Source organism: Mesoplodon densirostris, chromosome 14 (genome assembly GCF_025265405.1).
Source record: "Mesoplodon densirostris isolate mMesDen1 chromosome 14, mMesDen1 primary haplotype, whole genome shotgun sequence".
Taxonomy (NCBI): domain Eukaryota; kingdom Metazoa; phylum Chordata; class Mammalia; order Artiodactyla; family Ziphiidae; genus Mesoplodon; species Mesoplodon densirostris.
In genome coordinates, this window is record NC_082674.1 from 23,870,238 (window position 1) to 23,893,600 (window position 23,363).

A 23,363-nucleotide genomic window follows, 5' to 3' on the forward strand; every position below is an offset into this window, starting at 1 on the left:
ACATAGGAGAGAATAAAAATCCCTGATAATTGAGTCATCTAGAAATAACTTCTGCTACTATGTTAGTATATTTCCTTATAAGAATTTTTTTCTGATATACATATAGTTTTCTCTTTTACAAAACAAGTTATATAACACACATTGTTTAACCTTTTTTAAAAAAATCTAATAATAGGCCTTGAATACTTTCCCATATTATTAAATATTTTTATATAGAATAAATATAATGGCTGCATAATATTTAGTATACTATATTTTATTTAACTAAATCCTTATTGTTTGAGCATTTAAATGATTTCTAGTTTTTCACCATCATAAACAACACCCTCAAGATACCTTTTTAGATAAGCCAATAGAAAATATTTGGTTGCAACCCTGTTCCTCAGGTCTGTCAGGTAGTCTATAGAGGAAAATATCTTTTGATTCTTGATGGTGAGTTAGTACATTAATAGCACTTAGACAAGAAGTGATTCCTTTCCTTTTCAAACCATATAGATTCTGAAAAAAGAGACTAAATGGTCTCTGAAACTCAGAGAGACCACAAGAGCTAAACTTGTCTGCAAGGCCTTCTTGATGGAGAGTGCCCAGCCAGCGCAGCTCAGGACATGATAGGTGAATAGACAGGGGGAAGTCTGCCCAGAAGGCTTTTTAAAGGACTGGAAAGGTACAGAGATATCAATGACTCTAGGGCTGGGTGACATGCCTTAGCAAACCCTGAAGTCCAATCCCATTTATAGAGGACAGATGTCCTGAGGTGGTCTCCAAAATGTGTGCATGATTATATTTATTTTAATTTAAAGAAGAAACAAAATAAGCTTTACCAATAGTATTATACAGATAGAAACAAATATATGCATATAATTGATGAATACATACATAGCAGGGGTGCTCAGAAATATTTTACTAATGGGGCATACAATAAAATAAAGTTTAGAGACCACTGCCTTAAACCAGAAACTTCATAGTAGACAGGGTGAGCAGAATAGGAAGGGAGCTTCAGGGGAACACTCAACATAGATAGACAGTCCCAGTTTGGATCACCCCATTTGATGTAAGTGAAAAGAAAGGAACATTGTACTGTCCTGGAGAGAGAGAGAGAGAGAGAGAGAGAGAGAGAGAGAGAGAGTGTGTGTGTGTGTGTGTGTGTGTATTTCCAATTACATGTTTCTTCTATTCTAGTTTGCCTATCTCTCCTGACTGCTCTCCCAGCTTCAATATCCTGCTAAAACCAGAGGTCTTTGCTAAAGACTGATTATACAGACAAAGTGAGGGGAGCAATTATTGACCACCAGAAGCTAGGGAAGAGGTATGGAATGGATCCTCCTGTAGAACCTCCAGAAGGTACCAAACATACCAACACTTTGATTTCAGACTGCTGGCTTCCAGAACTGGAAAACATTAATTTCTGTTGATTTTTTAAAAAATAAATTTATTTATTTTATTTTATTTATTTTATTTTTGGCTGTGTTGGGTCTTTGTTGCTGCACATGGGCTTTTCTCTGGTTGTGGCAAGTGGGGGCTACTCTTTGTTGTGGTATGCAGGCTACTCATTGCCGTGGTTAATCTTGTGGAGTACGGGTTCTAGGCATGTGGGCTTCAGTAGTTGTGGCACACAGGCTCAGTAGTTGTGCCTCACGGGCTCTAAAGTGCAGGCTCAGTAGTTGTGGCGCACGGGCTTAGTTGCTCCGCGGCATGTGGGATCTTCCTGGACCAGGTATCAAACCCGTGTCCCCTGCATTGGCAGATGGATTCTTAACCACTGTGCCACCAGGAAAGCCCAATTTCTGTTGTTTTAAGCCACCCAGTTTGTGTTCATTTGTTGCAGCAACTACTAGAATCTAACACAGAAGGGTAAAACAGGAGTGGACCAAAAGGCTAAATGACCCCACTCTGGCATTGCAGTACCTTGTCATCTGTGGCAGCTTTGTTAGTCATTTCAGAGGTCCAGAACAGTATTTCTCAACTTTTTGAAAACTAAGCTACTTAGATAAACAGGAAAATCTCAGTAGCAGAGTTCCATCCAGGCCCTCCACCAAAAACAAAACACAGGGAGATCAGTTTGGTGCTTTGTGACCAGCTAGAGGGGTGGGATAGGGAGGGTGGGAGAGAGATGCAAGAAGGAGGAGATATGGGGATATATGTATAGCTGATTCACTTTGTTATAAAGCAGAAACTAACACACCATTGTAAAGCAATTATACTCTAATAAAGATGTTAAAAAAAATAGCTAGAGCTTAGCTAGAGATCAAAATCTTATCTCGTTAATACCAGTAGTAGACATTAAACATTCCCCTGACACTTCTTAAAAAGTCACAGAATGCCTCAACGTGATGATTCCTCAAGATTTTATTAATCTATAATATTGTGTTCTATCAAGATCATCACTTTTTATTATCTTGCTGCTCTGAATTGTTTCTCCCTTATTATTCTCAGCTACAGGGGCCATAAATTAAATTCATTCAGAATTTATACTCCTACAGTTCATTATCTGTGATTGGTATTATCTCACTGCCTTTCTCTGGCCCTTCTATATCCCCTGACAAGAAATATTGTAATAGAGTCTAAATACCATCCAACCAATAAATGTTGAGTTTAAAAAACAAACAAGCAAAAAAAAAAAAAAACCTCTATTGACTACAGTGCCCTAAAGGGCACTCCATCACTCCTTTTTATCTCCACCAATGGTATTATTTCTACCAAAATGACAGAGAAAGTGAGATTCTAAAGAGTTAAGAGTTAGGTCCTTGCTTTGCTGCTGTCTGGATTGGGCATGTCATTTTCTCTCCCCTCACCTTCACCTCTTTCCCTGAAGGTCAAGGGACATTACAATACATCAGCCTGCTTCATGAGGAGCAACCCTACTTCAGGGAACACAGATAGCGATGTAATCAGTTGACTCAAAAATCAATGAGTGGTCCATTACTGGAAATTCTGAACACCTCTCAGTGGCCTTCCAGAAGCATCACTACAAAAGCTGGGAGGATAGTCTCTTGTTTCTAAGACTGACCAAGGCTGTGGAATATAGATCCCTCCATTAGACCCCAAGAAAAATAAACACAAGTATCTGACAGTGGTGAGATTCCCCCAAGTTATGTTTGGATGTGTTTGTTCACTAAAGAACTTGATAAAATGAACTGGTATATCCACAGCGGCTTTGTCATAGTTGTTCCCATCATCTTCTTCAGTGATGTGAGATTCTACCACGCTAGGAAGAGCAGTGATTTTTCAGAGAGATGGAAGTTGGCAATACTTACTAAAAAGTGGAGATTCGAATCCTGGCTGATTCATCTAAAGGGAAATGGTTCACATTCAATGCATGCTCTGGCCCTTGGGACTCAACTTTGTAGAAACATAAAGGCCTCAATATATTTCCACAGTCAGGACCACCGAGAAGGGAGTATTTCTTTCTTCCCTCCTCTCCTTCCTTTTTTTTTTTTTTTTTCCTCACAATACAGGGAGTAACATGCAGATGCCAAAGATCATAAGATCGAGGATCTGATCTTCAAAGTTATAAAGTCTGACACCACAACATCTGTGGACAATTGCCACTTGTCCCTCTCTCCTGATCTCACTGAACTGCAATAGTTATCAGATAAAAAAACCGCACAATGACCAAAAATGCATGTACTGCCAGGACTGTTTCTAGAGGTTAGGAATTGGGATCCAGAGACACCCCTAGGGGTGGCTGAATGGGAGTACGCCTGAAAAAGCGTCCACACCAATAGTACAGTAAAGCTCAGAATCACCTGAGAAACTTACACAACCATAAAATAAAACAGAGTCCCATAGAAATCAAAGCTGCAATGACATACTGTATTCCATCCACCAGATGAACAAAAATGACAAAGTCTGGCAATACCGGGTACTGGTGAGGATGTAGAATCCCGGATGTACTAATACATCACTAGAGGGAGTATAACTTGGTGCCACCACTTTGGAAAATACATTGGATTATCTATTGAAATGGAATCTGTACCTTGTGACCCAGAAATTCCACTCCAAATTCTACGCTCTAGAGAAACTCTTGGACGTGCATACGCACCAAGAGGCATGCACAAAAATGCTGACAGTAGTGTTGTTGGTAATAGCAAAAACCTGGAAACAACCCAAATATCTAATGACAGTGGAAGAAATAAATTGTGGTATTTTTCTGCAATGGATTCAAAACCAAATGAACCACAGCTACATGTATCAAAATGAGCAAATCACAGAACAACAACATTATTCCATTTATATAACAGGTTGCAAACCTAATCTATATGTTGTTTGAGGCTATATACGTAAGTGGTAAGGCCACAAAGAAAGCAAATAAATGATTAAGACAAAGTGCAGGATAATATTTACCTCTGGGGAAAGGGAGAGATTTTTGATCTAGGTGGGGGACAGAAGAGATTGTAAAGGAACTGACAACATTCAAATTCTTACACTTGGTGATGAGAATACAAGTACTGATTTTATTGTAATCTTTAATCCTTGCATATATGTTATATCTACTTTTTTGCACATGCTAGCTTTTATAATAAAAATTTAAAATCTACAGATTTCTAGGCTCTATCTCAGATCTACTGAATCAGAATTAGGCTATAGCACTTAGGAAGTATTTTTTTATAAGTTCTCCAGAATATTTGAATGCATTATTGGGTTAAGAGCACACACCTACACACATACACACCACACGTTACACAACAGTATCCAGATGAAAGCAGCTTAAAATATGTATCAAAGTCAAGAAATTTCAAGAGAGTCATAAAAATAGAAAAGGTCAGCCTGGGAGAGTGTGTAGAAAAGAAAGGTGCTTCATAGTTCAGGGCTCAAGGCTGATGTAGAAGCCTGGGAGCGTTAGTTACTAGTTATTAGTCTCCCATGAGCATACTTGAGCCCTGTCCCTGTTAGTTTCCCAAGAGCATCTGCCTGAGATAATCACCCCTAAGAACTGGGCCCACAGCACGCTGTCACCACAGCTTTCACTACAAAGACAGAAACATGATATGGTGAAAAGTATTCTGGTCTATGACTCATCACGGCAGACATCTAGACCTGGACCCACATGTATAAGCTGATCTTCAGCAAGTCGCTTCCCCTCTCTGAGCCCTAGCTTTCCCATCTGTCCTGATTCCCTCACAAAATTGGAATCCAATGAGACAGTGCAGTTGGAAGGGCTTTGCAAACTGAAAATACTACTCTGAATGTACAGTAAGTCCAGTACTATGTCAGTTATCATTTCTTCCTGAAAGTTAGAAATATAGGCGGTCTATTCTAGGTCAGTAAAGTTTTCTGGGTCCAAGGAATTGGGAGCTCTAAGATTTGCCTTAAAGAGACCTGAGGCAGTGCTAGGGCTTAGTGCCTCCACATCTCTCTCTAAAAACTCAGCAAATATTTAACAAGCACCCACTACTTATCCTCAGCCTACCTTTTCCAGTCCTGATAATTTAGAAGAATAATTTAGAAGAGGATGTTCATAAACAGCAAAGAACTACTGGAAGCACCTTGCAGAACTAATATGCAGTCTAAATATTCATTAATGGCTTTGAAACTAACATTTAACTCAGTTATACAACATCTTCCAAATTAGGATTGCCAGATTTAGCAAATAAAAATGCACAACACTCAATTACATTTGAATTTTTTAGTATAATTTGAATAATTTTTAAGTACAAGTATGTCCCAACTATTGCATGAGACATACTTATACTAAAAAATCATTTGTTATTCACTGGAAGCTCAAAGTTAACTGGGTGTCCTGTGTTTTAAATGGCAACCCCATTCCAAATGAACAAACAGATTAACATTTTCATCTATATCTTACATTGGGAAATCTGCATGAAAGAGAGCTATGAAATCCTATTTTCTTTCATTGATAAGAGAGTAAAGGGTTGGATTGATCCTGAAATTGGACTTGCAACCTCCTCTTCTTTGTATAGCCCAAGAAGACATGGAGAGGCACAGATATTACAAACAGGTTTCAAAGGAAACAGGACAGAACAGCGGTGGAGAAGCCTCAAAATTTCAAACAGAAATAGACATCCCAGCCCCATCCTGGCCCATCTGGGACACTTTGCAGTGGCCTCTATACTTACCTCTGGGCATCTCCTTGGTGTGCTCCTCTTCGGGCCCATCCAACAGGTCCATCTGGGAGGCCTCCTCGGAAGGGACATGGCGCCAGGACCAGCTCTGGTTCCCAAGGTTGTTCAGTGGAGGGGAATACTCCAGCTCACAGGGGAAGTCAAAGCTGCACTCCAGACCTGCAAGGACAGCCAATGGTCAGTGGAGCAAACTGTCTCCCAAATGTGACCTTCCAGCCCCACTCCTCCTCTCCAGGAAGTTGGCCTCCATCTCACCCACAACTTTCACCCTAATGAGGTATGGCAGGCTGTCAATTCCACAGGTGGCTGAGCTCCATATGGATGAAAAGGAGACTAAAAGTGAAAAAAAGTGTTCTTTATATAACTCAGATTATGGGAGGTATCTTCACAGAAGGCAGGTAAAAAAAGAGCTAAACAAGTCGGACCATGAAAAGTTTTGCATCTTGTAAGGTTACCTGGTGATGTGGAGAGGGCCTGAGGTCAAGTGGGCAGAGCCTGGCTTTGCAACCAGATGGGTCTGAATCTAAGTCAGGCAAGAAAATTAACCTCTCTGGCCTGAAATTTCCTCACTTGTACATTGGGGATGATAATTTCTACCTCTGGAGATTGCTGTAAGAACTAGTAGTATAATTCATTATCTGTACACATGAGTCTGGTCCACAGCTGATGCTCAGGAAAAATCCTCATCAGGATCCTAACTGAGAAGAGAAGGCCAAAGGGAACTTAAGCTACTCACAACCCTGTTTGACAGCCTTATCATCTATTCTTCAACCACCCTCCAGAGAGGAGTGCCAAGGCTGTGATAGCTAATCTGAGTTTATTCTCTCTTGGGGAGGGAATGGGGAAGGTCACTGGGTAAGGAGAGACAGAGGAGGCAGAAAGAGGCTGTGTCCTGGGACTCTGTGTGATCACTTTCTGGGCTTCTTTGCATGAATCATCCTTGTGTCCAATCATTCCACGTCTGCCCTACTTTTAGGATACACTCACCTTCTCTTTCCCTTGCCTTGCTCATTGTTTATTACCCAAAGTGGCTGAAGTACTTTGTACCTAGAAGGTTCTCAATGCTCACTGATGGATCAATAGAATATGTGCCCAAAACCAAATTAGTCATCCACCCTTTACTTCATCATCTCCCTTTAGCCCTGGGGATGTGAAGAAAGGGAAAATTTCATATAAAGACCATTGGATGGGAATATGGGGAATTTGATTGGTATCCAGGCTTGGCCAGTCTCTTCTCACATATGGAACTTGGTGCCCTCCTCCGTAAATAAGAGGTTTAGACTTGATGATTCTAGAAACAAGTACCCAGTGAAACCTGGGTTCCAGCTCCAACTCTGCCACTGATTTGCTGGTTACCTTGAATAAGCCACTTAACCTCTCTGGGCCTTAAATTCATCAAATACAGAATGAGACCCACACTAGATGTCTTCTAAAGCTCCTTCCTGATTTGACTTTTTTTTTTTAACATCTTTATTGGAGTATAATTACTTTACAATGTTGTGTTAGTTTCTGCTGTATAACAAAGTGAATCAGCTATATGTATATCCCCATATCCCCTCCCTATCCCACCCCTCTAGGTAGTCACAAAGCACCAAGCTGATCTCCCTGTGCTATGCGGCTGCTTCCCACTAGCTATCTATTTTACATTTGGTAGTGTATATATGTCCATGCCACTCTCTCACTTCGTCCCAGCTTACCCTTCCCCCTCCCCGTGTCCTCAAGTCCATTCTCTACCTCTGCGTCTTTATTCCTGCTGATTTGACTGTTTTAAGATTCCAAAGTCCTTGCTCTCAGAAGGGTTATAACTAATTTGATAAATCAATCTGTGCAGTGGTGCTAATGACTACTAACTCCCAATTATCATTGTGCATTTTAACAGCTGCTTCTGGAGCTACTGCTACCTTGATCTCCAAGATGAGTCTCCTGTTGAGAATTTCAGAAGGCAGAGGAGAAGTAGGGCCAAGACTAGTGGAGGTAGCCAGTCACTGGAATGTCCTTTAGTTACACTATAGAAGATGGTCCTGCCCTGGAGTGGGAGCAAAACAATTCCCACTGACATTGGCCAAATGATCTAAGTTTAGCTGGGGGGGAGAAAAAAATCCTTCAAGTACCCTTCCATTAAGTATCTTTCTACTTCTCAACCAGCAGAGATTTATGTACCAGCCGCTCTCCAGGAGCTGCCATCCTTCTGGTCCTAAGGTTAATACCACTCGCCCTTTCACGATTCAGACAATTCACCTTTATAATGTCAAGCTGAAACAGGCAGAGCTAGCATTGTTTGAGTTGACAGGCCACTTGCTGCCTACATATTTTATCAGCCTTGAAGAATTTCTACCTGCCTCTGGGGGCTGAGCTGCTGCTATGAGTTTGTGTCCATGAATTGTAGGCTGTCTTAATCTTCAAGACTTGCTTGCCAGGAACCTGGTTTGATAGCAGAATGCAAGGAGAAGAAAACCGATCCAACATTTTGTACTTTGTAGCACAAAAATTATTCTTATAACAAAAGGTGTAGCCATTAAACCTGGCTCCTCTGGGGATGATTAACAAGACCCATCCACATTAGTGAATGATCAAGTCAGAAGGTGGGAGAGAGAAAGCTATTGGCCATCTCCATCCCACAGCAACAATTACTGGTACCTTTCCCAAAGCTTCAACTTCGGAGGCCCATCCTCCATCTTGACTTTTCTTCTCCAATTAAAGTCATCCTATTTCTATTTGGGACAGAAGTGTGGCATGCCAGCTCAGACACTGCCTGGCAAATGTGTTTTGTGTGCATATTAGACAAACAGACAACAGAATATACAATTCCAGTCTCAAGTGCCAGCAATCTTTGGATCTTTGAACTCAGGAGAGTCTGATAATCAGCTGTGTTTGGGTCAGACCGTGCCTAGTAAAACAAGCTAGGCAGATACTCCTGTTATCAAATGGGTTCATTTTGAAATTCTTGCCCTGAGGCAGCTTCTCTTTAGCTGTCAAAGATGTACTCTTTTGCTTTAAATAGGAATGGAGTTAACATTATTGCTCATTTTGGGTGAAATGAGATTGGGCTTTTCTATATTCTGATTTAATTTCTTATAAAATTTCTACACAGGTTTCTCTCTCCTGAGCTAGCCTCTGTGCCTTTCGAGCAATAATACCTGGGATTTGTCTTCTCTAAAAACACCAGGTTAAGCCTCATTTTCCTTAGGCCTTTTCTGAGTTTCTAGACCTAGGGTGCTTCTTGGATCTCTCTCTTTAGCCCTCCTCTGACTCCGCCCCTTTGTGGTGGGTGCTGTAGAGTCTCTCCTACAGGCAGGACTCAGAGGGGCTAAGGGTTTCCGTGAGGTGTTCAGCCTTAAGCAACCCAATGGTTGAATAGGTCCATGCCCAAGGAGAGGGGCGGGAAATCACATTCACTGACCCCAACTGTCTGCCAGGGACTGTGCTAAGGAGTTTTTTATATCACTGTATTTAATCTGCTGAACAAAATTGAGAAGGGAATTGTGTCTTCTCTTTAAAGCTGAGGAAACTGAGGCTCAGAAAGTTTACTCTACTTGTACAAAGACCAAAGGACTACCCTAAGGCAGAGCCAGAATGTGACCCAGGGCTGGTTAATGCTGAAGATCTAGATGTTATTCTCACACCTCCACAGCTTCAGAATTTTAATTCCAGGGCCAACAGATTAAATTAAATAATATATGAGAAACCTATGAAGTGCTATATTTCGGTTATTATTAGATACTAAGTCTGCAACATTTTCATATCTGTAAAGGCTTCTGTACTACCCTAAAGAGATAGATCTATATTTCCTCTGTGTCAGGTCCATTTTACAAAGTGACTGACCTTCAGAAGAATCCAGAGATTTCGACCTTTCTTTTTACATACCTGTTTGGAACCAGGAGAATCTAACTTTCCAGAACCTGCTAAACACATAGTTGAAATCACTGCTCCCCACTTTCTAGTCACTTCCATCATGGAAGAAAGATAAAGTAACGGAATCTTCTGGAAATAGTTGGCCTGCTGAGAGGAGTGTCAAGTGCTGTGAAGGGAAAGGTCTTGGTAGAGCAGTGAGGATAGCTCCAGGCTCGGTCCTGCACACAGCAGCTGAGGGGCCTCAGCACATCCATCCCTCTTTCTGTGCCTGGCTTTCTGCATTTGAAAATGAGAGAGATGGAGCATACCTCCTCTATGGTGCCCTCCATCTCTGAAGGTCAGTGATTCTATAGAGCTCATCTTTGGCCAACACAACCAAACCTACAGACCGTTGGTCCCCTCACCCTTCCTGTCTCTAAACGAGGGCCTGCTGTCATCCCTAAAGCAGGCTCCCCAGGGAAGGAAGTGGAATGTGCATCACACTCCATGGGGTCTCAGTTTGCCTCAAGATTGTCAAAGAATTAAGAAGGAGGGTTCAGGCAAGTTTTACAGATGACTGTGCAAGGGTGAATGTGTGTGTGTGTGTGTGTGTGTGTGTGTGTGTGTGTGTGTGTATTCATGCATTTTTATCAGTCCGTACCCATATTCTGAAATCTTCCAGGATATGAATCATATTTAAAAAACTGAATTAACAGTTAGCTTCAAGGAACTGTTCTAGTATAAAACACAGCCATTCAGAAGAATGGCACAGTAACCCATCAGAAGAACCCTGTGGCGGCCCTGCCCGGAGTGATGCAGTTCCCTTGGCTGTAGTGAGTTGGCAGTGACCAAGCACTTTGACACTGAATCTGAAGGTGGAAATCTAGCCTCTGGGAATGTGTGAAACTACCAAAGCAATCATGCCCAACACCTGTGCCTAGGAAGCCAGCCTTGGCCACTTGGGCAGAGATGGGGATCTTCCCAGCCTGTGCTACAAGAAGGAGATTGCATGGAAGTTTCAGGCACCGTCCATAACACCACAGAAGGGTAACAGGGAGACGTGGTGTACTTTGGACCCTCGGGTCTTCCCTTGGGTGGACTTAGAAAATCAAACAGTCCTCCTATGTATCCAGATTGACCTCAGGCTCCCAAAAAATCCCTTAGATCAAGGTCCTTTGTACCTCCTTCATCCTAACCCTGTAAACCTAGAGACCTCTCACTAGTTTCCTAAGTCTCCTTAAGACAATTCAAATTAGGGGACCAGCAGCCTCCTTTAGATTTTAAGACATGCCTTCCAAGGCTGGCTGGTTTCCAGATGACCACAGGTGGCAGATGCCAGCGTGGGCAGGTCCATAGGAGCCCATTGGTTGATGTCGCCCAGCCTCAGCCCAGCTCAAGGATTGGAAGCAAATAACAGAGTGAAAAGCAGAGTCATAAAAAAAGAGAAGAATGCCACGTTTATCAATCCCATGATACTTCACCCTTCATTTTGTCTCTTATTACATGTGTTCCAGAAGTCAAGCTTGGGGTTGGACTTATGCTGTTGACTCTGGTAGCACAGGGTATATATTTACAGAGGAGCCCACAGACAGGGGGAACTCTATGAAGGCCTGTGGGAAGTACTTTCTTAATTGATAACATTTATTGAGGGCTTACCACGGTCAGACAGTATGCCAGGCACCCTACATCATTATCTTATTGAATCCCTATGAAGTAGGCAGGACTCTTATCCCCATTTGACAGAGGACGACACTGGGGCTTAGAGAAATGAAGTCACATCTGAAGTTACTCAGATAGGAAGTGACTGTTTGGGTTTCCACTGATCTGCTTCCTCCATGGGACCACAAGGCCTTGATGTCAGTATCTCACAAACAGTGAATTATGAATTGGAAAGGTAGCAGAAAGACCTCCCCTCACTTAGAGCCACAGACACCAACAGGAGTCAAGACCTGCAGTGAGGGAGGACAGGAACTGGGCCCATGCAGGGACAGGCAGGGCCACGCTGGAGGCAGGACAGAAGCCAAAGCATCTGGGCTCTCCTTAGAGGCCCTGATCCCACCTTCACAAAGTCGGACTTGGGATACCCCAGATGAGGACTGAGTCACTGTATACATCCTTAAGATCCAAGTCTTAATCCCCGTAGGCATGACTCAGGAAGCCAAGCCTACAGGTGCATTAAAGTCTGGGGCTCAATGTTCGTGTCTATGTTTCCTGACATCTTCTGGGGTATCCTCTGTGTTTCTTGAGTAGGGCTGAGGGTTACAGTTAAGGGAACTGAGAGTGGGATGGGCAAGTTTTCTTTGGCCATCAGGGGCCCATGAGAGAGGTTATTCAACTGTATACTCGGCCCTGGGATTTGCATCTGAAAACAGAGAATTATCAGGTTTGCTACTAGTTTAAATATGGCAACATGATTGTGATTTTGTCTTGGGGTTACTTTTCTGTCTCTAGTTATCTTGACCAGTGTTTAACTACTGGTGTGCTGATAGCCTGACACAGGGCCTGATGCCCCTCACTTGCTGAATGGTGGTCTCTCTGGTCCTACCCAGCTCTGCAGTCTTTTCCTATGTGTCTCTGCCCATATGTCTTATTCATTAAGCAACTTTAACACCATCATGGTTGTTTCTCAGGGATAGGGAACAAGACCTGAGATTTGACTCCAGTCCTGCCACTTGTCAGCTGTGCAGTGCAGGGCACTCTCTCCCTCTCTCTGAGTCTCAGTCATCTTAGTGATAAGACTAACTTTCCAGAACTGCTAGGAGGACTCAGTGAGATGATGCATGTGCTTGGAATGGAGAATTTCCAATGCACATTAGCTGATTCAGAATTTACATAGCCATGCCCTTTTGAACACAGCTTTCTGTTGACCAGGAGAAACAGTATTTATGTGGGGCAGTCAACTGATGGCACATGGCCATTTCCTTAGCATTCTGCTGTACCGTGGGAAAGTCGGTATTTCTGTCTGAAGGTGATATTCGCAGAGTCAGCTGTTAGAACTTGAAGTGACATTTGAGGTTGTTTCTTCCATTGGACAGGTGAAAACACCAAGACCCAGGCAAGGGAAAAGACTTATCCAGGGTCATGTGGCTGGTCAGGGAGTCCTTCACACACAGTACGGAGGGCATTTCTCCTGGCTGTGGAGGCCTTTCCGAATGCCATCCTCTCCAGTAAGCACCAGGCCTGGGCTGGGCTGAAAACCAGAGTTACTGAATCACCAGCTCTCCCCTCCTCAGGCTTGGCTTATTGGCACGTTTAAGCTGAGGCTGGATTGATTCATGGGTGGCATATACAAATGCCAATGTACTCCTGACAAAGCTGATTTGTGTATTCAGTAAAGAACCATGTGAAGCTTCATACACATGTGGCAATCTTCTTATAGGTGGCCTTTAGAGGTCGTAAAATAGAGCTCTATATTTGAAACTACAGTTCATTACATAGAGCTGCAGGAACCAGCACTCTCGAAACACTGTCAGTCCTTAAGAATTGTATCCAGCTCAGGGGAACTCCCTCGGCTGCCACCAATCCTGAGGCACAAAGTGGGGGCTCCTTTTCTCAAGGGATTCCCCAGAATGTTCCAATTGTTGACCTCAAGGTCATGAAGGACCTTGAGGACCATCTTAGAGGAAGAAACTGAGGCCCAGACACATGATGGGGCTTGCCAAAGGATGCATGGTGGGTGAGTTGCAGGATTGATATTAAAATCCAGTTCCTGACCTTGCAATTTTTACTATTTTCATTCAAAGCTATGGGTAAAAAACAAACAAAACAATACCTTAAATAATTCTTAAAATTCTAAAAAACCTATACTGTGTTTTTCTGGAATAAGCTGGCAAAAACATACATGGCTAGGTTTCAACCATTTCTCAATGATTTGATGGCTCAGATAATCTCCAATAAGGCATTCTGGCTTCTTTCATCCTAAATGTCCTCTTCTGTCAACAAGCTGCTTTTTGATGGTTGCTGGAATCTCCTGCTGGAGAGCAAGTCTGTGCACAGGCCAGAAGCTACGGTGAGAACAAAGGGAGGAAAAAGGGTGGTCTAGGAGTGAAATGGGAAGATCACTAGAGTATTCTTGGAAACTCTTCAGGCTCTGGGCCAATCAGCCTTGTGCTTTTGGGCAATTCATTTAACCACTTGAGTCTGGATTTCCTCGTGGATAAACCAGAGAGAATTATCACAATAATGATGCTGATAAAAATAATAAAAATAATAATATCTGCTGTGACAATCAAATAAGGTAACAAATGTGGAAGTGCTCTCTTACCAATGAGATACTATATGTGGATATTCTTACCACCTAGGGCCTGCCACTAGCCCTGGGCAGATCACCGACTTCTCTGTGCCTAGTTTCCTCAGCTGTAAGATGAGGCTGTTTGACCAGATTGTTGTGGGCCCTGACAGCTCACAATCTCTATGAATTTCTCACAGACCAAATTATTCGAGGCATCTACTCAAATGGGTGGGTTAAAGTCTTGTTAATCTGAAGGCTCTTCTGACATGAAGTTTTGCACCTGAGATTGTTCTTGACAAAACATTTCATTTTAAGAGGATTTCCTCTCATTTTTCTCCCTCTTGATCAGTCATTTTCCTGCATATGTTTTGGACACATGTCTTCCTAGACTGGTTAGAAATGCTCTGTATACAATATCTCAGATGTCCCAAAGCTCTCAAAACAAAAATTTCCCAGCTCACTCATGTCTGCTAAATATGCTTTTTTAGATTGAGGGGAAAAAAACAAACAAACAACAACAACAAGAAAACCCCAACCTACCCAAAGTAGTTAAAGACACAGCTTTGACTTCTAAATGAAAATATGCCCAGGCCAGGAACTGTTCTCCCCTTACACACACCTTTCCTGAAACCAATCAATATGACTTCAGGAATAAGAGGATTTATGGGAACATCCATACCTTTTACTAAAATAGAGATCCTCAGGGGCAGAAAAGCTCCAGATTGGGAATTGAGAGACTCGAGTATACTCCTAGTTTGCCCCTGGACTGTTCAGCAAATGTTGCAATTTCATCTAGTGTATGTTTATTAAGAACCCAACCAAGTACAAAATACTGGCGTAAGTTCTGGGGATGCAAAGGAAACAAGATGCAAATTACTTGACCTCTAAGAGCTTACAGTCTAGGAATCATGATGATTCAGGGCCACACATAACTAAGATATGAAGAAAAGTGTGACATCAGACATGCAAAGTGCTGTGGAAAGACATTATATAACGTTCCTTGGGGAGAAAAATGGGAACAGTGAGGTCTACAACCTTGCAGGTTGTTCTAATTTGGGGTTAATTTTGTCACCAGCTGTGGGGTGTGAATGCTCACTATATGGTTTCCAAAAAGAAGCTCTACTAAATATAACAGGCAGACTATCTCTTTTTTTTAAAGAATGAATAAGGATTTTATTTTATTTTTTAACGTTTGATTGTGTATTTATTTTGAAATTTACATACAGTAAAATGTCCTCATTTTGGCATACATTTCTAGAAGTCTTGACAAATGCCACAAGCTTAAAAGCCTTATTTCCCAAGTAAACCTTCCTATTAGGTTTGATGGTTCATCAGACCCAGGGGTATTGCACATATATACAAAACAATCATACAAGAAATTAAGCAGCACCATTCAGATGGACATTTAGGACCATCTTAGGCCTATGATAAAAGTGAACTAGCTAGAATCTCTATGAGGGGCAGGAGCAAAGAGCTTGGCAAACTGTAGACACCCATTGGATGAGTGGATGTACAATAGATAGATGGTAGATTAGATAGATAGATAGATAGATAGATAAAAGTGACATTTATCATCTTCTCTACCTTGGGTTGGATAAATTAGACTCATCCATGATTGCTTTATTATGTGACCTAGTTTACACTTGGGCCATAAAAAGGATGAAATACAAACTAGGAAAGTAATTTGAGTCATAAGAAACATCTGGGGAGTCCAGGGTTTTGTGGAGTTGGTGTCACACAGTGGGATTCTTGGAGAATTTGGGGTGTTCAGGAAACAGTCAGAATGTTCTCAGATTTCAAGAGGGGGATGATACCACCCTAGTGGTATTCCATCAACTTTTTCCATAAGAAAAATTCCAAGGCGAAAGAGACTCAGGGTAGCCTGGATACTCAGGAAAAGCTCTGAGATAGAAGCAGGGACTGAGCTGGGCCTTGCAAGCTAGAGCAGGTAGAATCTAGGGAGACAGGTTCAAGGGAAGGAAAAACAAATTAACTGTGGACAAAATGGAATGAGAAAGAAGGAAACGTGGGGGAAGGAGGACGCATGTAAAACAGAAAGGGTATTTACCAGAGTGAGGAGGGGCCTCCTCACAGTCCCTGTTCTTTGGGTGGCTTCGACACTGTTGGTGACTCCCGAATGTAAAATTCTTTACCCGTTTGGTTTCTGTGGCTATTCCACCTTCAGGTTCTCCTCCTATCTTTCCTATTTCTTCATCTCTGACTGTCTGTCACGCTCCTATTCTTCTGTTTACTTCTTAAATGCAACTTTCTGGATCCCTCCTGGGTCTTCATCCTCCAATCACAGCCTCAACCATAGCCTATGCTAATAATTCTCTATCACACCTCTCTCCTCAAAGCCAAGACATGGATTTACAACTCTCTACTGGCCTTCTTCACTTGCATGTCCTGAAAGCACTTCAAATGTAACTTGTTCAACAAAGATCTCACCATCTTCTCCTCTCCCTCTAGACGTTGCGGTCACCATCTCTCCTTGCCAAATGTTTCTCCTCCTCCCTACTCCGATAATGGGATCTCCATCTACTCAATTACTCAAGCTGGACTCTCCCACATGGGCAACCAAGTCATTCTCACCTTATAGCCAGAATCTCTCCCAGGTTCCCCCTCCTGCCCTTCCTTTTCCAACCTATGCTTCACATGTAAGATCATATCTAAACCCTTAGTACACCCAGAAGTAACTGTTTCTCCAGGCTCATCTCTCCTAGACCATCTTTACCCTGTGTCACTGGGCTTGACCTGTTCCTGGACACCCCCTTGCATATGCATTCCCTCTGCCTGGAAAGCCCTTCTCACTGATCTCAGTGGTGCCTGGGGTCCAAGGCCCAGCTCAGCAGTCTCTGTCTCCAGAACATCTGCCTTCCTAAGTCCTCCACAGAACTGTCTTTCCCTCCCTGTGTTTCAGGGAGCTTTGGCCACGCCTCTGTTACTGCACCTGTCATACAGCAGGCATGTCTGCCTCTTCCTCAAGAGCTCCTTGACTATTTGTATTTAGCATGGCCATGTCTAGAGCAGAGCCAGGCATACAGTTGGTGCTCAAAGAAGGTTTATATACATTATCCCATTCTCTGGGACACTAAGGGGGAAATGATGCAGGCAGATAGGTAGGGATGCAGAAACAACCCTCAGGAGGAGGTTGCTCAAGATTGGAGCAAGCTTTAGGGAGCCACCTGCCCAGGTGTGAGAGCTGAGACCATGTTAACAGGAGAAAGAATACAAGGCCAGGAGACCACACAACCCTGAGTGATCCTTTCCACATTGTCTATCTGTTGGTCTGTCTCTGTCTCTGTTCCCCCATTCATCTCTCTCTTTCCCTTTTGTCAATTCCTTTCCCTGTCTGTGACAGTCATTTTAAATGGATCTCTTTTGACTTGTTTTTCCTGCTTTTGTGTCAGTTAATCATTCTTTTATTATCTTTTAATCTGACTTGTTTCCTTTCCGTTTCTCTTCACTCAGTCTGCCATTAACACAGAGATAAATTGTTGTTATTTGAGTGGGTATATATGTCTTTATTTTAAAGGCAAGGAAAGTGATCAAGTGAAGCATTTTAAACAAGTATCTCCTTGAAACACCTGAGCCAACTGCTTTTCACTTGATTTCCACAGACTGAGTTCATTGGTTCCCAGCAGGTCACTGTTCCTCAGGGTAACAGATGTTCCCTGCTCTCTGTCTGTATGATTGCTGGCACTGCTGTCCCCTTTGGGACTTAGCCTTTTTGGTGAATACGTGCAGAGCCTTGTGCTTACCATGTTGTAGATATAAATACAGAGGCAAGGGCTAGGAATGAACTTGACTTCCCAGCTCAGTGGAGCAGGGCTGGGAAGAGAACACAAAAAGGCCTGGCCTATCAGGGCAGAGGAATTGGTAAGAAAGCTTTCAGCCCTGACAATGGTCCACAAGGGATGCTCCCTTGTGGAGCTGCTTTTCACTGACACCAGGCTTTTGAGGGCAGAATGGCAGATCACGGCCAGCCACATTAAATATGTAATTTCAGAAATGTGATCAAACTGACTTCCTGCCAGAGCTATGAAGCAAATCCCACGGCGGGGCTGGAGGACCTATTTGTTTTCCATTTTTGATTCTGTGGTAGGTTGATTTGTTTTTTGTTTTTTTTGAGAGAGATTTATTTTACCTAGTCTTTTCAATCAAAGAAATTGATACATTAACAAGACTGGTGTTGGTGGTAGCAGCAGCAGGGGAAGAAATTAAAAAGTCTAATATTTCTTTGTTTCCAAAAGCACCAGTCCCTAAATTGGATAGGTCCCAATGGGCTTGAAAGCAGACAAAGTTTTCAACGGCCATGGCTCACGGGCCCAGCCGCTCCGCGGCATGTGGGATTTTCCCAGACTGGGGCACGAACCCGTGTCCCCTGCATCGGCAGGCGGACTCTCAACCACTGCGCCACCAGGGAAGCCCCAGACAAAGTTTTAATAGAACTTTTATTTAAAGTCCAACAATGGCTTTGTTGTGCCCTGATGCTGAGATTTTGGGAGGAATCTTTCTTTTCCAGGATTCAATGTTCTGGACACTGGAGGACTGGAGGGATGAAGGATTACATTAGTTTACTAGGGTTGTCATAACAAAACATTACAAAATGGGTGGCTTCAAATAGCAGAAATTTATTCTCTCACAGTTTTGGAGGCCAGAAGTCTGAGATCAAGACGTTAACAGGACCATGCTCTGATGGCTCTAGGAGAATCTGTCCCATGCCTTTCCCTAGCTTTTGGTGGTTGCTGGCAATCCTTGGTTTGAAGATGCATCATTCTAATCTCTGCCTCCATTTTTACATGGTGTTCATCCTGTGTGTCATGTCTGTATCTCTGTTTTCTCTTCTTATAAGGACATCAGTTATATTGGATTAGGGCCCACTCTAATCCAGTATGGACTCAACTTAATTGCATCTACAAAGACCCTATTTTAAAATAAAGCCACATTCATGGACACTAGGGGTACATTGAACCCATAGCAGGGACCAGAGTCTATGGTAGGGAAGGCAAGACTGCCCATGGTGCCTGGGGGGCCCTACATCCATGTCTAGGAAGAGGTGAATTACCTGGCCTACCTGGGATAGTCTCAATTTGGGGACATCAAGCCTTGGTCCTACAGCTGCCCACATCTTGGATATCAGATTGGTCATTCAGTCCAAAGACCAGGTTGTCCAGGGAATGAGAGCCCTCTCCATAGAGTGGGGACTTAATCTCTGAATTAACTTTTTTTTTTTTCCTGCGGCACGCAGGCCTCTCACTGTTGTGGCCTCTCCCGTTGCGGAGCACAGGCTCCAGACGCGCAGGCTCAGCGGCCATGGCTCACAGGCCCAGCCGCTCCGCGGCATGACGGATCCTCCCGGACCGGGGCACAAACCCGTGTCCCCTGCATCGGCAGGCGGACTCTCAACCATTGCGCCACCAGGGAAGCCCTGAATTAACTTTTTGATGTGGTAGAAAGAGCATTAGACTTGAAGTCAGAAAATCTGGGTTCAGTCTTCTCTAATGCTCACCAGCTCCATAACTTGGGAGCACAGTTAATAAATGTCTTCAGCCCTCAATTTACATTTCTATAAAAGTGGGATATAAAATAATTTTCACCCACCACAATTTTATGACAAGCTTAAGTGGGAAAGGGGGGTGTGGAAGAGTTTTGCAAAGTATCAAACTTTTTTTTTTCAATAAATGAAAATCCTCTTTCTCTGCCTCATCTGGGTAGAAACTTTGGTTATTCTGCTTTAAAAGGTGATCTGATTCTTCATACACCCAGAATAGGCAAACATGAATTAAAGGTGGGCAGGATATCATCTGCTTCTGTGGCTCTAGAACTCACCGTGATTAAAACCCCCAGTGGCCTCAATTTCTTAGCTACCTGCAGTAACCAAATAAAACAGGTTTTTATCTGGGTAGGGAGTTGGAGTCCAATCCTTTAGCCAAGCCTATAAATAAGTCTTAAGGCATCAGAGCTGGATGATAAAAGGAAACAAATTCTTTCTTTAGATGTCCTCCCCGCCACCTTCTTCAAAGCCTTGGGGGAAGAATGTGCAGCTCTGCTTGTTGATGATGAAATTAGTAGGCTCCCATCATTCAAGACAAGAGACAAGAAAGAGCTGGAATCTGATACCAAATGCCATTGAAGAAAATATATTTTACACAACATAAAAGGCCCCAACGTAAATTAGAAGAAATATGGGGAGACTTCAAAAAGGTAGGTCAAACTTTTTCCTCAAGCAGATAATTACAGACTGGGGTGAGTAAATCTTATTACCCTCTCTCCACCTTGTCTCTTCTCATAAAACACCCATGAAAAGAAAGCCATACTCAATTCAGGACTGGACAAGCTTGCCTGAGAGGGATGGCCCGCCACTGTCTATCATGATGCCTGTGGTCGGGTTGTTGATGCCTACCCTTTCCTCCCTCTCCTATCTCCCCCTCCAGACGTCCCCTCCCAACTCCACCCCAGAATGCAGGTGAAGAGAGCCAGCCAGGCACCAAGCTCCACCACTCAGGGCCCGCATCGACTTGCTGAGTCTTGGTTACTTCTCACTGTCTGAAGAACTATCCCTTCAGGCGGCAATTTTCCAGTCAAATTTCTCTGTCCAAGTTTGAGGTCTTAAAATTAATGAAGTTGTTAACATTTCTTAAAATGTCTTTTGTGGCAGTTGAAAGGTGTGGATTTATCACCAGTGAGCCTGCTGGTCTCTTTGGTTCATAGAGAGATATGGGTTGAGCCCCACAAACATCTTTAAGAGAACAGGAGTCTCAGTCTTCAGTTTGCTCTGCTGTGCATCTCAGGACTAGTCTTCAACCTCAGTGCCCCAGAGGTGCTCTTTGTGGCAATGGGCTGAGCTCCCTACAGGATTGTTTCTCTGGACAAAAAGCTCTGAGAGAGCAGGAGCAAGTCTCACTTATGTTTGTTTTTGTATCACCCCTAACATTTGGCACTGAACCAGGCACACACCAGTGGTGGTGGGGACAGGTGGGTCCTTATGAGTCTCAGCTGAATTAAATATAGGAAGAGATGAAAAGGCTCTGAGATTACCACTGCACTCAGTCAAGGAGCCACCAACCAAGCATCATCTATTCTCACCCTGTGAATCGGTAGCAATGATGGTGCTGACTCTGGCACCTTCACTGAGCATTTCAGCAAGGCCTGACCAATGGTTTGGGTTCCCTCCTCTGCCAAGAAGGGGAATCATGAGGCTTCTAGGCTAAAAGGAGCATTTGAAAGGAATCCTAGGAGTCTTGCATATCTATTCCTTTGCCCAAGGAGTATGCCACTCCACCCTCATTTTATACATGAGATAGGTGAGGCCCAGGGAGAGGAAACGGGTGTATCAGAGCCAAGCAGTGGGCATGTGGCAGTTTAAATAAGCTCCGGTGGTTTTCTCCTTTCAACCTGAAGTCTCTTTCTAGATGTTTCAGAGAGAACAAATGCAATGTCCTCTGTGTCATGCAGGAGGCAGACCGGCCTGTTTTGGACATTCTGCATTTTATAGAAGTTGTGTAAATACTGAATGACTTTGAGAGCAAATTCAAAAAATGTTATCCAAAGACTGGTTCTATCACAAATCTGGTTTTATAAAGCAATAACAGTATAAAGGACCCGATATTTATAAACACCTGCCCTTATCCTAAGATGATACTCAGTGTCTGGCTTAAATAAAATCAAGAAGTAATTCTTATCTGGAATCTCCTGACAACTACTGATCTTCCCCTGCAACTGGGGAGGCTTAGCAGTATAGCAGGAAACATCCCAGCAGATTACAATTCTAAACTGCCCTAGAGTTTTTCATGCATTTATTTTTTTAAGTTTGAAATGAAGGTACAATTAATATGAACCAAGACTCACTGCTCTACGAATGAGGGACACTAGCAGGTGGAAGGTCTGTTAGGTGCACTTTAAACATCTCAGGCCCAGGGACAGAGACTGAGTGGTGGGAATAGGTAAATATGCCCAGATAGGAATCTAGAACTCAGTGTATAACAGGTTCATAAATACTTAGTTGAATCAGGCCTGATGAGTGAGTTCCGTCCCTGAAGGCCTCTGCATTCATTTATCATGCACAAGCCTCTGAGTTTCTTCTGTGTGATGGGATAAAGTGGGGAGCAAACACAGATTTGTGCCTGCCCTCATGGGGTTCACCCTAGAGGAGTTCAAGAGAAGAAAAAAATGTCCAAGTTGAAATACATCAGCTCTCCTCCAAACCTGCCCTTTCCTCTGCAGAGGCCCAGCTCCTGTGAGCTATTAGGATGAACATGGAAGATGAGGAATGCTACACCACGTAAATATGGCCTCACCCTAGCAGTCTGCGTAGGTAGCTCCCTAGGAGAAAAAGTGAAGGGAAGAATTCTGCTTTTGTAGTTAGAAAATCCACTTTGTATGATCTTATTATGCTCAATTTCTACATCTTTAAAAATGGAATGGGACTTGGCCTCCTTACCTCTGAGGTTGTTGCAGAATCAAATGAACTGAAAATAATACCGAGGAACACGGTACCTAAGGAGGTACCTAAACATAAGGAAATCACTTGAGGGGCCCCAGAAGACCCTCATAATAACAATCCTCTCTTCAAGAGATCACTATTAGAAACACTCATGGGTTAGAACCCTGTAACTAGAAAGCTACAGTCAAAAGGCAAATTAGCATTACATCTAATGATTGGTAAGGGGATGTCAGGAATACCACACACATAAAGGCTGGGGGGATGAGATATGGCAGCAACAAAGCCCTTGGCTTCCTCCAGGATACATAAGGCAGCTGTCAGTCTGGAGAAGCCAGTCCTGGGGGGAATGGTCTTAAATTGGGTGTCAATGGAGACTAAGGGTACAGAAAGACTTCCTCCCCGACAAGCCATACATCACAAGCTGAAACTCACAGCTTCTTTAATTATGAGATGGTGACTGTACATCACAAATAACTATCAAAATATACTTACCATATCGGCTGCGATGAGACAGGAAAGGGAAGGAATCTTTCATTATCCAGGTCAGATTCCAGGCAAAATTATCAGGAGGAAGAGAAGGCAGGTTTGCTGGTGACTCCAAGGAGCTCTGATGGGAACCTGAAAAGACAAAGAGAACACTGATCTTTGCCCTTGGGATGTGTCTTTTAGCTGTCACTCATATTGCTTATAAAAGAAAATTCATAAAAGGCTTTCATGACATCACTTGGAAAATGAGGGGAAAAAAGACTGAGTCACAAGTAGGTTGAATTGA

General features: G+C 43.0%; 1 protein-coding gene across 1 annotated transcript in view; it reads right to left on the bottom strand.

Annotated features, from left to right (window-relative positions):
* The window catches only part of ALK (ALK receptor tyrosine kinase), a 714,184-nt gene that overhangs the window by 490,768 nt on the left and 200,053 nt on the right, over positions 1-23,363 (bottom strand). Inside the window, exons 3-4 of the mRNA XM_060116934.1 lie at positions 23,084-23,198; positions 6,078-6,242 (exon numbers count right to left, since the gene is read on the bottom strand). Of these exons, the coding sequence (XP_059972917.1) occupies positions 6,078-6,242; positions 23,084-23,198 (280 nt within the window). The remainder of the gene's footprint in view (positions 1-6,077; positions 6,243-23,083; positions 23,199-23,363) is intronic.